This window comes from Wasmannia auropunctata, unplaced genomic scaffold, assembly GCF_000956235.1.
Source record: "Wasmannia auropunctata unplaced genomic scaffold, wasmannia.A_1.0 LD336106.1, whole genome shotgun sequence".
Classification (NCBI taxonomy): Eukaryota; Metazoa; Arthropoda; class Insecta; order Hymenoptera; family Formicidae; genus Wasmannia; species Wasmannia auropunctata.
This window is the reverse complement of record NW_012026784.1, coordinates 4670409-4687566: the sequence shown is the minus strand read 5'-3', so window position 1 is coordinate 4687566 and position 17158 is coordinate 4670409. Positions and strand designations below refer to the sequence as shown.

General features: G+C 41.9%; 1 protein-coding gene across 2 annotated transcripts in view; it reads right to left on the bottom strand.

Annotated features, from left to right (window-relative positions):
• Nucleotides 1–8723: 8723 nt before the first annotated feature.
• LOC105453189 (tyramine receptor 1) overlaps nucleotides 8724–17158 on the bottom strand; it is a 17456-nt gene continuing 9021 nt past the window's right edge. For both annotated transcript variants that reach the window (XM_011694935.1, XM_011694942.1), the window contains exons 2-3: nucleotides 16785–16956; nucleotides 8724–11791 (exon numbers count right to left, since the gene is read on the bottom strand). In XM_011694935.1, the coding sequence (XP_011693237.1) occupies nucleotides 10560–11774 (1215 nt within the window). In that variant the 5' untranslated portion in view covers nucleotides 11775–11791; nucleotides 16785–16956 and the 3' untranslated portion in view covers nucleotides 8724–10559. The remainder of the gene's footprint in view (nucleotides 11792–16784; nucleotides 16957–17158) is intronic.

Genomic DNA, 17158 nt, shown 5'->3' with positions numbered 1-17158 from the left:
CGTAAGCGGGCCAATTTTAGAACGATGCGAAATTAATGCGGTACATTAATTACTTCCCATTATTTGAGGCCGTTTCACATGTCGGGCGTTATGACGCCACACGAGTAGAATAAACACGAGTTTGCATTCGGGGCCAAAAGTTCTGAGAGTTAAACATGCGTGTGCGTCGTTTTTTTTTTTTGGTCACTTGCCGCGTCCTTAATTTTCCATTTTTCCCCAAACGCCGCGCATCCGCGAAGTAATATACCGTGCAAAGTACGAGAAATGAAGACCGGTTGCACCAGAATTAAGGTCTCACTTTCACGACTGTGAATCTCGGCGGAAAGCAATCTCTATATGAGCTTCGTTTCGCTTGTGTTTCTGTATACCGGTTGCCTCCGGGATAATGCAGTCGTAGGTGCTTATCTATACCCCTATCTACTCATTCTTTCGTTTTTCTTTTACAAAGTACTTTTTCTTCAATATAAATAGGATGCTACAGATACGCTCTGCTTGGTCGAGTTGTCATTTCTACGTATTTTCGCGAAAATTAGAACACGAGCACGCACGTGCGCGTTTCCCCGTATAACATGCAATTTGGTTCGGCACGTTAAAGAGACATCGCTTGTTATGATGCTCTAAATAGAACAACGTAAAATTTTTGTATTCACGCTGATGCGATTTATAATATTTTTTGTGCACTTGATAGATTTGGAATTTGAACTGAGGAAAATTTATGTTTTTCCTTAAGAATTCTATCCTAAGGAATTAACTTAATTATGGTGTTCGATTGAAAAAAATGGAGAAAATTGAATTGTGATATTAGAATTAATGCTAAAAATGATTACGAATTATTAATGGCTTAATTCTTCGATATTTTTAAAATAATTTTCAGTGTTTTCATGCAGGCAATATGTTTAGATTTTCCGCAATTTTTCGCTCGTTTCGCATTCAAAGCATCAAGTACGTGTCTTATAAAAGGCCATGTATACATCGCCCGAGTAACATATTAGAAAAAAATATAGTGGCTAGAAATATGAGAGAAACCAAGTTTTATAGGTCGAAAGTTGGAAAATTCATGCTTATGACATGCGAATCGTTATGAAGGTAGAAAAGTTGAAAATTAACGGTTTATAACAGATGTTAAAGCCTGCGCAGAAGTCGTGGTTAATTGCATTACTATTTCATGTACATGTGTGTCGTATAACGCTGGTACATATACATCCTTCATTCCAGTAATTCGAGCACAGTTAATATCGCATGCAAGCGCGAGCGTATTTATACAAGAAGTCTCGTGTAATAGTAATAAATATTTCTTAATCAATGTCTCGCACAATTCAATCTTTACGAAAGAAAATTTAATCTTCACTGTACAAAAGGAAATTAAATTCTTCACTGAACCACCGTGCGTTAAAGGATCACGACGAACAGAGGTATTAAATACAATTTTCCCCAATTTAGAGCGACCGCCGCGCCGGTTTATTGGAAGAATAATGATCCATTATTAACGCAAATTTCTTCTTCTTTTTGAAGTAACTGTATGTGAATTAATAATGCAATTTTTCCTTGTCCACCTTTTTTTCCCGCTTGCAGTTACCTCCCATCAATTAAATTTTCATTAAGCACTCTCTCCAATTACACTTTTAATGTGTACCCATGATTTACAATACAAATATGTAACAATATAAATTAAACATGAGTAGCGTCGTTGCGCTTGCAATTAAACTCATTTTATTCACGATATGGATTGAATTTTGTAACGCGTTACATCGTTTCGCATGATCTTGTTCGAATTTACATAGTAAAATTGGTTTATTGAGTATATTAAAACGAAACTGTGAAACTCTTGGCGAATCTTTAATTACTACCGGAGATCACTTCACTTTGCTTCCGATTAATTACCAAGTTCCGTCTTTGAGTGCGATGATCTGTGGAAAACGAGCTCTTGCAAATTTTTTCACTGCGATCAAGACATTGCGGTGTACCATTTATGTTGAAGCGTATACCTACTTGAGGCAAGGTGATACATAATCATGATGACGTAATCGCCGCTACGTGAACACGTGGTTATGTAAATCGTGTCGACCGTTTGGAATTATCGGGATGAGGGTGCAATGGAGAAACGAGAAGCAGAACTTTGCACGCAAGACGACACACGACGATTCATAAATCGCTCTAATCGGTGTAAATGGAAAGCCAGCGTGCTGTTTTAGCGCGGAAATTTTCTTGCGGCGCGGCAATAGAGCGAGCTTTTACTTGAAAGTTTCTAGTACGATGAAAGGAGCTTTATTCGCGAATATTAAGCATTCAATATTAGACTTCAGCCAACGACTTGGAGCTCCGGATATTTCATAATTTGCATGATTCGGGCAGTTCCACGGAATCCATTATCCCGAATGCCATTATATTGTCGAGCAACGTCTTTTTTATCCATTAAAAAGAATATTAATTTAAGCCAAAATCAAATTATACGTTAAAAGGATCAAACTTGGTATACTTTATTACTTTATAACAATCTGTTATGCTTAATCAATAAATAGTAGATTATAGCAAACATTACTTATTGCAATTATCGTAAAAAACGAGGGACCTGAGCATATAGACACAAAATGAAATCCTTATACGACGTGCCTTTCATTTTACATTCAGAAAGTAATTGTGATAATTTCCATCTCACCCCGAGTACTCTGGTCGCTCCTGATAACGAACAAGCGGAAATCCATTAAAGAAAATTGCCGGAGCAATTATTCGATCGATGAAAGCGCATTTATCCGTAATAAAATCGTCGGAGGTGACGAAACAGCGACTGTGGCCGGCTGTGGTGAAATAATTTGCGAGCTTCCTTTTGGAAATGCAGCTTACATCGCGAAGGCATGAACCGCAGTGAAATGTAATCAAGGGTAATCGGTCGTGCTACGCTGCTCTCGCCGACAACGTTTAAGTACGGTGGCCGGGATCTCGCGATATCCTTTCCGCGATATCGCGGATGTCGCGGAGAGACTGCGCTGCGCGCGGAGATTGCACGAGGAAACGATCGGAGCTAACGGAAAACGCCCGGGTTCCTCGACATCGATTTGTATGCCCGCGGTGCTCGCGTGTCCGCGGGACCTGGAAATGAACGCGTTTCACGTGTACGTTAATGCCCCGTACGTTAAGCGCCCGTGCGTCGCGTCGCGTCGCGTCTACAGCGCGGCCTAAGAGAGCCTGCCTCATTTAATTGCAAAATTCTTTGCGAATTCTTACGTGTGTGTGGGTGCAAGTGGGTGCGCACGGTCGAAACGACGCGCCTTAGATCTCCCGGAGAAAATTATTAGCGCGACGATAAGCAACGGCGACGGCGATGCTCGACCTGTTCATTCATGCATACAAAAATACCTGCGCGCGCCTGCACACGATGAAACCAGCCAGATTGTCGGCTATACGAGGGCACGTGTTTTCACGTACCTATACATACGTGTCGTTTCATCAAGTCAGGATACCACGCAAGAACGACGGGCGACAGAGCAAAAGGGAATTTCACCACGACTCTCACACGCTCAATGAAATCTAACTTTTATATACACGCGATGTAATATCGCAATATTCGTATATCCTTACTTGACTATTATACCTATTTTACCGAAATTTACGGTTACGGTTATATCCAATACTCTTATCCTTTGTTCCATTCTTTCCGGTCTATTGGTGATATCGATGTTTCGTACCGTCCGGGTGATATATTTAATAGGAACAAACGACTGTTTTAGAAAAATTGTAGAGTAAAATAAAAAGATGTCTGATTATTGCACTTTGTGCGTGCTTAAGAATTTAAATTTTTATCGTAACCATTTATTAGAGTGTTTTATTTCAATAGGATTATAAATTGCGATTAAACGTGTGACAAATAAAAAAATAATAGAGGTTTTACATTACATTAATGTAATTCGCATGCAGAATATTAAAGGAATGTCATTTTTTTTTATCATGTTAAAAGATCGCTCTTTGCTGAATCCGTTTTATACTCGTCGCTTTGTGCGGCCGCTAGTATCTGTCGTTCCCTTTACACGTTTGTAAATTAAATTTTTCAAATCCGAGAGTGTTTTTACAAAAAGGGCCTATTACGTTTTCTGTAGGGACTGTTATTTTAGTATATGGGTTATATAATATATAGAGAATTGCCACGTAACACGAACAATGTACGAAGCACTTGGCTCTTGTAACAATGCAATCGCGGGACACGGCATGTAGACGATTTCGCTGGCGTTTTCAGCGTCGCGTGCAATGCATCACGCGAAATATATAATACTTCTCATTGCATGTGTAGGCCGCCGTGGTAAAAAGAAAAAAAAAAGAGCAAATGCCACCGAATCGTCAGTCCAAATTTACATACATTATATACGATACGGGCTATTTTAAAAGAAGCATCTCATAATTTATTACATTTACGAGCCGTTACGTAAGAGTGATAGGGGATAAAACAAAGTTTACAAATTAACAGCAAGATAATTCTTAAACAAATTAATAATAAAATATATCGTACTCACATGTATATATATTCTTTTATTTTTCTCTTTCTATTCGATCGCACAAAACAGGCGCACAAAATTCTGAAGGAAATCCACAGTGAACATTGCGTAAAATCCATAACACCGTACAACATTGTTTATTTCAATATTTCATTGGTATTCGTACATCCATCTCACACATGATAATTCATTAAAATTAACGACGAGCTTTTACCATACGCCACGCGCCTACAATATGCAAGAATTAATACGCAGCGATAATTTAAATAGTAACATATATTTCGGTAGTAAAGAACGCGTAATAAGAAAATTACGATTTAAAAAATCATTGGGTCGGTCGCGCGTTTTAACAACGTAATGCTACGTATGGCCGGAAGTTGTTTATCAAGATTCGTAAATCGCGTTACATAATATCGACTGAAATTTCGTGCGTCACGTACGTTTCTTTTTTTTTCTAAGTGATTTTGTTCGGCATTTACGCAGAGATTTTATTACTCCGTGTGTCCGTCGTAAATTGTCGTCAATCGAAATAAATGCTAATCAATGTTCTCATCGCGGTGTAGATACATAATTAGATACATAATCGTCCATCGATTCGATGCACTCATTACTCGCACACCGGTCACTTTAACGTGCATACACGCACGTCAGTATGTCCGTCTTGTTCATTAATTGATTTTGCATGCACACGTCCAAGCGGCAGGCTCACAAGAATTCTCCCGTTCGATCTGCACATTCCGGAGATGCGAGCGGAGCTCCTCCCAGATTTCTTCCCGTAATCCTTTTAATTAACCATAAACCTTTTTGTAACGCGGGAAATTTCAATAATGCTGTGACATGTAAATTCATACCGTTTGCCTCGCGCTTGCATCGCAAGCCGCCCGCGTCTGTTTTTCACAAGTGACGGATTACAAGCAGATCAAATAAATGTTACATCCATCCCATGCTCGAAATACTCGCAGAAACAACAACCACGCTTGAAATGTATGTATAAATCTAGAGAGCAAGCGCCGTAACAAAAAGGGAAATTTATACAAACATGATTCGCAAAAGCTTCGAATTTTTTCGCATTTCGCAATTCGAAGAATGAAAACGACAAGCTGACAAAAAATATTTATTACATATAATCAAATATAATAAATATTAGAGAATTGCTTATAAAACATAAGTTAATTTAACTCGCTTAATTTACTCGCATAATTATAAATTAAATTTTTATTTATTATTGTATGATCTCAATAGAAAATCTTTGTAGATTTCGCACATTTTTTTGGATTTTGTATTTGTAAAACAAAAATGATGCTGAAATAGCAGTCTACTGAATCGAATTGGTATGGCGATTCAATAGACATCAGTTTTCACTAAATCCGAACATCGAGGTGATGAACGTGTTTGGTGAAATGCCAAGCACATTATAACGCGCACTAGGCATTATTTGTTTTTACGCCATTCTAGATTATATTGTAACCAGTCTATTTCCTATTTTTGTATTTGAATTTAAAAATATTTCCCTCACCCCCGAGCGCGGCGTCGCGTTTTTCCTCGCGCCCTATGATAAAACACATGATTTATTTCCTCTCTGCGATACGCATATGCGTCACCCGTATTTTTCCGAACGTAAAATATACAACGTGTGGACGATTTTAATCTTCCACTCTTACACAGAAAAATCTTGACATTTTCATGAATATTTTTTAAATATTAATAATATTTTAAGAATTAATTGTTATCAACAACGATCATATTAAATTAATGTGCGACAAGATCGTAAAAAGTCATGTTATTGAACGTGACAACTATGGAATAGATACATCGTTTTCATCCATCGAAGAATTTACATCTTGAATTTTCTTTGGAAAAAGAAATTATTTTTAGATTCGCAGATATATGGAAGAAGTTCGGATTGTACGAAATAACTCTCTCTCTCTCTCTCTCTCTCTCTCTCTCTCTCTCTCTCTCTCTCTCTCTCTCTCTCTCTCTCCTTCTCTTTCTCTCTGAACTGGGAAAGAGGAAAGCTCCGCCGGCAATACATTACCACGCACAGAAACGAGTATCGCTGTATTGCTATACTTGTAAATCACAACCAACCGAGTATCAGTTTATCAACTAGGTGTATGTATATACATATATATATATATATATATATATATATATACACATATATATATATATCTTTTTATTTATCATACGTATCTAGAACTGTATTCTTTGTATCGAGCGACCAGGCTCGATCACAAGATGAAATTCTCGCGCGTCGTTTCGCGGCATTCAAAATATTATTTGATAAATTATTTTTTAACAGCCCTGTCATTTAAAATAGAAAAATAAGAGAGAGAGAAAACTCACTCGAGTTTAAATTTCAAAAGAGAAGGTTGAAACGAGCTGCATACCGATTCGCGAAACACTCCCAAGCGAGAATCGCACTTGCTGATACGTACATTAATATAATGCGCGATGTAATATACAATATATAATATAATATCATAAACTACGCATTTTGAGATTCCTACCCAAGATATCGGAATCCGAAGAATCCAACGTGCTACCTTACACAACGACATAACGTGACAACAATGAGAAGAGAGAGATTATGGATAATGCAGACGAGAAAAAATATTATAATAAATGTTTTTTTTTCACCAAGTCAAAACGTAATAAATACGTTATTTTGGCACTTAGTAATATCTTCGCAAAAATAATAGAAGGGAAAAAGTCTTTCAAGCTCAAACAACTCAAATTCTCAAATTTTATTTTTTGTGTATATGTAAAAAAAAAAGGGAAAAAAAATATTGGAAAAAATATCAATTGGTTTTACTGCACCGATCAAACTTTCTCTTTATTTCAATATACGCAAAAGAATCGAATCGAATGATCGAATTTCCCACGCGGGACACGTTAGATTTTGCATCAAAGGTCACCACGGAAATTCTATTTAAATAAAAAATGGTACGAGAGCGCTGGTGTTTTAGGCGTACGCCAAAGACACGGGTTTTTCACGCAAATGAGATTCATGCAGTGAAAATGTAATCCTGTTTTTAACAACTCTCCCATCGTAGCCAAGTTTGCAAGTTCAGAACTACCTGTAGCGTTTTGGCGAGGTTAGATTACAAAAAAAAAGAAGCCTCGATATACTTTTTAAAGACGATTGGAACCTCGTTACTTCTCTCTCTCTCTCTCTCTCTTTCTCTTTTGCTCTCTTTTTCCGTCTCTTGGGCAGGAGGCAACGCTGCATCGAAGAGTATAACTCGAGTAAAGAAATGTTCCCTATCCTAGTAATTAAAAATCTTATGTCGTTCGTAGCACGGCTACGAACGTGTTCTCACAACCTTATCACAACCTTATTATAGAGTGCCCTGGTGACGAGCTTACCACCGAGTCGTATGACCAATCCCACCACCCAATCTAGTTTCAACCGCCCTTCTTACCTGGAGTTCAACCTCAATCTGTCCGTTTGGCGCGGCACTCGAGGAGATTGGCGGTTTCTCGCCGCCTGTTCCCTCGTTTTTACCTTAAAGATAATTTAAATTGTATTGTGGTCATATAAATAGTACTTCGCGTATGTCAAAGTATGCGGATGTACGTGTGTGCGCGTGTACGCAGATCTACGGTATCCCGTAATCACCGATACATGACCTCATTGACCGGCGGCAGAAAGACGACAAGACCATGGATATTCGCTTGAGAGTTGTAGTCTTCAAAACCACTCTTAATAGCGAAAAGTTTCGACACAATCGGGGAATCGTTTCCGATTCCGTGCTCGTCCGAAGGATTTTCAATAAAATACACAGTCTCTCCGTTCGATACTTCCCGCGGAACGACGAAAGTTTGTCAACAAAACTTTCGACTTCTAGGAGGAATATAAATGAATAACGAAAGCTCATTCTATTATTTACGACCGAAACGTGCTTTGATGACAAGGTAAGATGAAGAGTTGTAAATCATGATGCGAGCCATATCAGGGTCGCGCGAAAAGCTGGATATTCAAAAGTTGGAATGAACGATGGTCTGCCGCCCCGAGTTCTAAGGAAAAACCGTCTATTAATAAGCTAAGAGAGCCGTGATTATAATAAATAGCGGTGATTCCGAGAAACTTTTGTAGCGGTACGTGACGATATAATCGCGTGTCAACGTGAATACGTCTCGGGAGGCGGTTTAAAGTGTTGTGATTTTATACGACGCGCGGGGCCGCGACCGCGCGCGTCGCGTAACCGCAGAGGTTGCGCGCGGATCTCGGCTCTCGGCGTTGTTAACGTCACGCTCCCCCGAATAAACGACCGGTCTCGGTGGTGACGAACGAAATGCCTCTTACACTGCTTCCTTACGCTACGTGCCCCGCGCGGTCGGGGCTCTCATGGATTAGTTACTATTAATTATTCACAACCGTAATACTTGCAATTGTGTTAACGTTCGGTGGACGTACGCACGTCTACCTAAACCGGGTCTACCTGAAAACCGCGCGTACGATTATTTCTCCGTTTGTCGTTGGTAGAAGAAAAGCACGTCCCCATCTTTCGTCGACGAACGAAATCGACGGACAAGACAGGTTACTCGACGTTCTAACGGAGACCCTCCTTCTTTTTTTTTTTTTGCTCTCGCGCGCATCGGGCAGACGGAAACTGTGCGCGACGAGGAAAGGAACGACGGTGGCTTCTCGCGAGAGAGACCTCTCCTCCCCCCGATGACCTCGATTCCATTACAATCCGGTATCGAGAATTATTGATTTACTGATAAATCGCATTTACACGCTCTCGGGCGCTAAATTCAATCATTAATCATCTTCCAGCGCAGCTAGATTGATCAGCAAAACCGCGGAAGAGAGAAAATTCGGAAGAAGCTGACAAAGCTGACGAAGCTTTGCGTAACGATATTCGGGGGAAGGTGGTTGCCAACCAGCACAGGAAGTATAATTTCCTTTATCACTCTCGCAGAAAGTTTCCCTTCAACTTTCGCCCTTGAAAGCTCTTCACGGCCGGATTAGCGCCGGCTGCCGCCGGCTGCCAATCTTGATTGCGATGCGCTTCGTGCATCCTCTTGGATGAAACCGTATCCATTTTCTCAACGTCTTCTCGGGATCCCTGATAAATTTTCAGGGAAGTTCCGACGGTAAGTGCACATCGCTCTTCGGGCTCTCTCGGAGTCATGGCAATCCGTTATACCAGTTGAAGGAAATTTTCGAGATTCTTATGGCGTTCCGAGTTTTTGCTCCATAAAAAAGAAATTTACTTGGAAAGTCGCGTAATAATTCAGAAACTTTGTAAATGTTTGATTTAAGGGTCAAGCACTAGGGGTAGATTAATTTTATCAATTCTAATCATTTTTCCGCAAAAATCGCGATCTTTAATCTCCCGTTATGTCTGTTTACGACACTGAAATTTATCCGTCTGACAAATTTTGCGTACATTTCTCTGTTTTTTTCGACATAAATAATAGTTGTAAGGTGTTTCTTTGGTGGGGAATTATGGCCGTGTTCTCTTGATCGCTACTCCTCGGATAAACGTAATTGTTCACGCTAATAGGATCGATCCTTTAATTAAACGCGGTAGTCGAAAATAAATTATCAAGTTTCGTAGGATTAGTTCGTAACTTGGCGTAAAACGGCAATAATCCTGCAAATTTGCTGGTAACTTACTTGCTCTGAGTTCACGCTTCGCGACGCTTCGTAACTCGTCGTTTCGTAACTCGTCGCCACCATCGTCGTCTCTGTGCTGAGTACGCGTGAAATTTTCACCGCGTAACATTAACGAGCTGTGCGCGCACGAACGAGCGATCGGGGTGAACGAGACGTCTAAATTTTCCATTAATTTCGCGACGTCGCGCCACCCCGGCGCCACCCCGATGAGCGACGCGCTTCTCCCTGGACGAAGAACTTACTTAACGACTTCCATTGGCTAGCAGACGGAAATCTCGTGAGTATAGAAGTCGTGACGTAGGGGCTATTATGACCGATCATGTCGCGTGGTTCCGCGTGGGCTCGCGGTCGGCGAGGGAGATTCGGACGGCCGGACGCCGAATGAAATCGCGAGGATCCCCCTCGTCTGCCAAAGCCCAGGGGCCAAACGTGACGGCCGCGAGGGCTCAGCGGATTCGCAGCAGCCGCCTGAACGCCCTTCTATAATCGAGATTGAAGATCGTGTAGATGAGGGGGTTGAGAGCGCTATTGACGTAGCCGAGCCACGTGATGAAGTATACCATCCTGTCAGACGGGCAGCAGGCCGGGCAAAACGGCACGATGACGTACATGAGGAAGAACGGCAGCCAGCAGACGACGAAGACGCCCATGATGACGCCCAGGGTCCTCGCGGCGCGTCTTTCCTTGGACAACGAGATCCGTTGTCGCTCCTCGATGAACTGGTAGACGGTCGCCGAGGTGGCGGGGATGGCATCGCCGGCGCCGGCACCTCGCCTGGTGGACGCGGTGGTGCGACGATCGTTGTCACCTATCGTCACTTCGGTCGGCTCGTCGTCGATCAGCGACGGCTTCGCCTGCAGACGGGGCGTCGAGCGCTCATTGTGATTCGTCTCCGAGCTGACCGACTCCTCGGCATCGTCGGTCTCGTGGTGCCTGGTGGACTGCACCGGGCCCAGCCTGCTCTGCCGGGCGCGTTCTCGCAACCTCCTGCGCGTCGCCAAGAAGATCTCCAGGTAAACCAGGCTCATCAACAGCAACGGTATGAAGAACGAGCCCAGAGACGAGTATATGACGTAGCCTTGCCGTCTAGTGAGCTGGCAGGGCGTGCCTGGTTCCAATTCCTCCGGCCAATCGTTCCAGCCGGCCAACGGCGGCGAGCTGATCGCACCCGAGAGAATCCACACGCCGGCGATCGTCCCGAGGACTCGCTTGAGGGTGCGCTTCTGAGCGTAATTGATCGGATCGGTGATCGCCCAGTAACGGTCTAGCGCGATGGCGCATAAATTGAGGATACTGGCGGTGCAGCAGAGCACGTCGCATGTCAGCCACAGCTTGCACAGATGGATACCGAAGATCCATTTGCCCAGCAGCAGATAGGCTACGTTGAATGGCATCACGAGTATCGCCACCGCGAGATCGGCCACCGCCAACGAGACGATGAAGAAGTTCTGGACAATCCGAAGCGGTCGGTATGTAAACACGCTTAGGATCACCAACGCGTTGCCGAACACCGTCGCCAGCACGAGGAAGCCCAAGGTCAGCGTAGCCGCCACCGCCTCCCATGTCGGCAGATTCGAGCCCGTCTCCTCTTCCGGAACGCTGCAGCCTCCGACTTCATAATCTTCCGACATCGTTCCGCTGGACTCTCCGCTCGAGTTCATGTCGTCCAGGAAACCCTCTGTAAGTCAGATCGTTTAGTATCACGCAGACGTCGGTGTAATTCAATTTTTTTTCTCGTACCCCTCTCTTTCTCTTTGTTCATTTTCGAGACGATCCTAGAATTTGTAACGTGAATCCGCAATCTTCTGATACTACACAGTTTAATACGATTGGTTTAAATATGCAAAAGTCAATCTGACTTTGGAATCAAATGTCCAGCGAACGAATATATATTTATACAATTCGAATGACATTTAAGCAACGTTCGATAGCAACGTGGAATATAAATTCCGTATAAAATCACAGCTGTATTTCTCGAAACGTGCACGTAACACGATCGCAAGCTATACGTTTGAAATGTAATTTCAAACGAAAATTAATACAGACTTCGCGTTTCTTTCGCGGAGTCTTGTGCGGTTGTGCGGAAATCGGTTGACATTCGCCAATCCAATTCGCTTATTTCAGTCAAACTTTTCGACCGGCAGTAACGTTGATCTACAAGTTGAGTTTGGCCAGATAGAAATCGTATCAAACCGCTAAAGAGAGATTCATGTGTCTCTCGTGTGTGTGTTTACGTGAATGCCAAAGCGATTCAAAAGTTTCGTAAAGTTTGCAATTTTTCGTCGTCGAATCACTCGCGACTGCAGATCAAAGTGAGCCCCAAAAAATGCTCAACGGCGATTAAAGCAAAAATAATAGCAAAGATGTATTCTTTTACATTTAGTTTGAGGAAACACTTAACACTTTGAACTCCCGTTCTATTTTTGTATTCTTTTTTTATTCAGTTTAAAGGAACACTTAACACTTTGAACTTCCATTGTATTTTTTTCTAACTCGCTAACACTTATTCGCAGAGAATTTAAATTTTTTTATCGCTGGTCAATAATTCTTGTAGATTTATCGTCCAATTTATTTAGACATATAATATTTTTGTAGCAAAGGTAACGGTGTTTACGCTGCCTGAATAAATGGAACCGCGGTTACAGGGTTAAGTAATCATCATTATTCGCATGTATATTTACTGAAACCACATCGTACAACTCGGTTTGAAAAAATGTAACAATAGGTAAAATCGTTAATTCCTCTAACAAATTGCAACCATCAAGCATCCAGCGGTACTTTTTCTCCGTGTCATAAATTATCGGGTCGCAGATTGCGGCACACATATATTCGACCGCACGCACGAGGTATTATTTTCTGCACGACAGCCAGTGCGGTTATAGGTCTGAAAGCGCGGAAAATGTTTCCATTCTCGTGCTCAGCGAGTGTCGGCAAGCAGCCCCGGCCTTTGTCACGCTCCCCCCGGCTGCAGGAAACGTCATGTCGCCAATAAAAATACGGGGTTTAACGATACGCATGTATATATATATATATATATAAAGTCTCACGGGAAAACGGTCAACGGCGCGTTCATCGCGGGATAAGGCACGATTCCGCATTCTCGCAGAACTCGTGCTCCACGAACCATTTAAAGACGCCTTTCTTCGAGATCGAGCCGTCGAATAAATCTGCCTCGCGTTCGGCGGACGGTTTCTCTTTTAAATCCAAGTTTTTTTTCCCCTTCCGAAGAGATAGCGATCACGACGCGAAATGGGTCGCGCGCGGAATAACATTTTTCACGTTCTCTCACTTCCGTGTAATTACCACTTGGAAATCCGGGAAAACATCGCTCCCCTGCGGTAACTCCGTTCTGTTTGCCGCTCGTCGTGTCAAAACCGTCGGGTACTTCATCATTCGAGGATACCCGAGTCTCTCTCTCCCTTCCCCCCCCCTCTCTCTCTCTTTCTCTTTCCCTCATTTCTCTGACTGTCCTTCTCTCGGCTTCTATGCGCTGACCAATTTGAAACGCGAGGAAACTGTCAAACTTCATTATTACACATGTTCGCCTACGAAGTAAATATTGATTTAGTTAATGCCGAAAGGGGACGAAAGCACTGCGATACAGGATAGGGCTTTTCAGACGGGAGCTTAACAGACGCTTTTAATAGCCGCCCCAACGAATCAACGAGCCGCGGAACGCGCGGAAAAAAGAAAAGAATTATATCGCGGTTAAGAGAGAGGGTGGTTAATCGTCAGAAAAATCACGGGTTGGAGATTACCCGCCGCAAATTCTCAGGAATCAGCCGATGAAATATCCCAGACCCGGCTATTTGCAGTCAAAGCAGCGTATCGAGCCGTATTTGATTAAAGCAATCACGGAACTTTCATAATACGTAACATCGTTCGAAATCGGCTTTGTAAGCTTATCCGATTTGATCGATTGCCGTATCCCGTGTAAAGGCATGTTCTTCATTCCAATGGAGAATTCTGATACCTATAGCCGTAGGAAGAGGAGACGATCGCAGCTGATTTTAAATCGATAGCTTTGCGTTCCACTTATTGTTAGCCGCAGAAGTACATACGCGATTGATCGCTCAAATTCGAGCACGGAATTATTAATAAACCGTAGTGTATTCAGCGCGCGCATACAAATTCATCCCTCAAGTACATGCAAGCGCGCTCACTCCCAAGAAATCGTCGCGTAATATTGAAATCTCGTAATATTTAAAACTGAGGAAAATTTATTAATCACGCGACTATAAAGGCATCCCCCGGCGAAATGCGCGCGGAGTTGGAAGACTTTACATCGGATAATATCGGGCAATTTCGCCGCGGGTGGGTATTTCGAGCTGCGAAATAGCACGTAATTCTACGCGTGACAGTTCACCAGTGAAAATCGCTCGACTGCACATTACAAGTTTTCGTAAAAAAAAAAGAGGAAAAAAAGGAGAAAAAAAGAGGAACGAAGTTAGAGCTCGCACCGTCGCCGACAGCGTCCACGACTGAACGCGTCGTCCCAAACAATTCAATTACAACTCCATCGCCAACGGGGTTTCGCACCTTCAACTGAATTACAAGCCCCGAACCATACAGGATCGCCATTTAGAAAAAATTGTGTCAGCGTCGAAATTTTCCTAAAACGTGCGCACGGCGGTCCGCGTTTCGCTCTCCGGACGAATGGAATTTTCACGGGGTAGAGTAGGTTAAAGGCCAGCCCGTCGTCGCCTGGCGATCGCGTATCGCGCCGAACACATAAATTGCCGTCCTTAAAATTCTGAGAGGCGTGGATTGAATGGGGCTGCATATTTTCCGTCGGTATCGCGTCACGTGAGATAAATTTCGCGCAAATCGATAAATTCTATTTTACGTGCCGCAGCGTGATACGATATAGCGTTACGTGACGCCGCGCCGACCACGTCCTTATGCGTTGTTGCACACGAATGCAAGGGCGAACGTCAGACCATCTTGTGTTCTCAAGCAGCAATTATGTACATTCCCGTTACATTTTTGAATCGATTACGCGCGTCGCGCATTGTTCGCCAGAATATTTATTTTATTTTTACTTTTTTTTAAAGTCGACAGGACAGATTCTCTCTTGATTTTTTTTTAAGTAACCGCTTGAAACGCGCGCTTCTACAAGACGTCCCGATCTTCCTGCAGAATATTTAGCTCGCTCAAACTTTCGACAGACTGAAATTTCCCATGAAGCAAAAATCAGAATATCGAAAACATCGAGATGAAATTTAATATCGAGAGAAATATTTCTCCACTAACACAACATGTTAAGAAACACACACATTTCCGATTCGCTTAATTTGTTAGTTGGTGTAACTCTAGCATAGAAATTTAGTTTACTTAAGCTTATGTCTAGAATATCCCAATTAAAGTGCGTCAACTGCAGCAACTCGTAGTTGTTTCCGAGTTTTGATTAGAACGGGAAGTACAATCGATTCCAAAACCCAGGTTAAATAACATTTTGTGTATTGTTGTATTGCTGTATTGTTGTTCTGTTCTATTGATGACTCTGCTAAAAATCACACATCAGTAGAGTAATTTATTTAGGATTAAACCTTTCTTTTTTAATTTAAAAAATACGTACATGTCTGTTATTTTCAGCATGTTTTTTAAATCAAGATGTATATTTGTGAAAACAAAATTATTTAATGAAAAATGGACGTGTTTCTTTAGGCATTCACTGCTAAACGCCAACTCCCTAGTCCCTGCTTTTTTATGCTTTTTTTTACTTTTTTTCCAGCAAGCATAAAATAATAATTACCCCGCATAAAAATTATTTCTCTCGTATTTCGAGCGCACTCGTGCAGCACGCTCGTAATATTTTCCCATTAGGGACGCGACGGCGTACTCGCGCAAAAGACAAAAGACTATTGATTTTACGAGTTTAACATGAGACAATAACAAGCGGATAATAGTATTAGAATTATATGCGCGGCGTATTAGCGTGTATCGCTCACTTCATTAGTAAATCAAACGCTAACTCGTAATGTTTCGAGTGCGGAGTATTAACAACGGAATGCCGTGCCTCTGTCTCTCAATAGCAATCGATGAGGCGCAATTGGCATGAACGCGAAAGGGCACTTGTCGAATATTTGGAGCCTGTTCTGACATTAATCACGTAACAGGTCATGGATTGTAAATCACTGCCGTTTGCGTAATTAAAAAGTTATTTAATTTTCAATCCCGCATACGACCTAGCAATATTTACGGCATGTCAATATTTAAAGAATATTTGTAATGACGACGACACGTCAAGCAAACTATATTCTCTCTGGATTTCGTAATTAAACTGTACAAATATATGCAGAGTATTAAAATCGTGAAGCGGAAGTAATATAAACTTTCACTTAACAAACAAAATAATTCTCAGCCCCTTTTAGCCATACGATCGCGCCCATTATATGGGATAGCGACACAATAAATTCACCCTTAATTGTACTCACTGCGAACGAAATCAAGATACAGTCGCGAGGCTTTGGCAGTAAGTCAGAAACCGGAAGAAAGTTTCCGGCAAAGTACTCTAAAATAATTGGATTTCCCGGACGAAGTCATGGCCTTAATTCTTAACTGACGAATTGTCTTCGAGACGCTCGGGATTGTTTCTCGAGACCTAACGATCTTTCGGCTGCGATTTGTTATGCAACCTGTATAGTCTATACGAATGGCAAAGTACTTACTATCAAGCCCAGCGCTGTGCGTCTGGTCTTTAAATGCGAAACCGTCAAAGATACATTGTGGTGTCACATCTTGATTCCCCTGCCCGCTGCTTGCGACGATCGACGATCGATCGGCTGACTTCAGCAAGGATCGTAGATCAAATTGATCATCGATTCTCACGGATTACATCACCTGCAATAGGAGAGACAGAATCGTTTATACTGTGAAAATCTTTCCTATAAATTCATCGAAATGAGATTGTAATTGAATTGACTTTTGACGGGTGTACTCTGCTCTTAATATATATATATATACAGCGACATATATATATATATATATACATATATATATATATATATATATACAGCGAATATATATATATATATATATATAT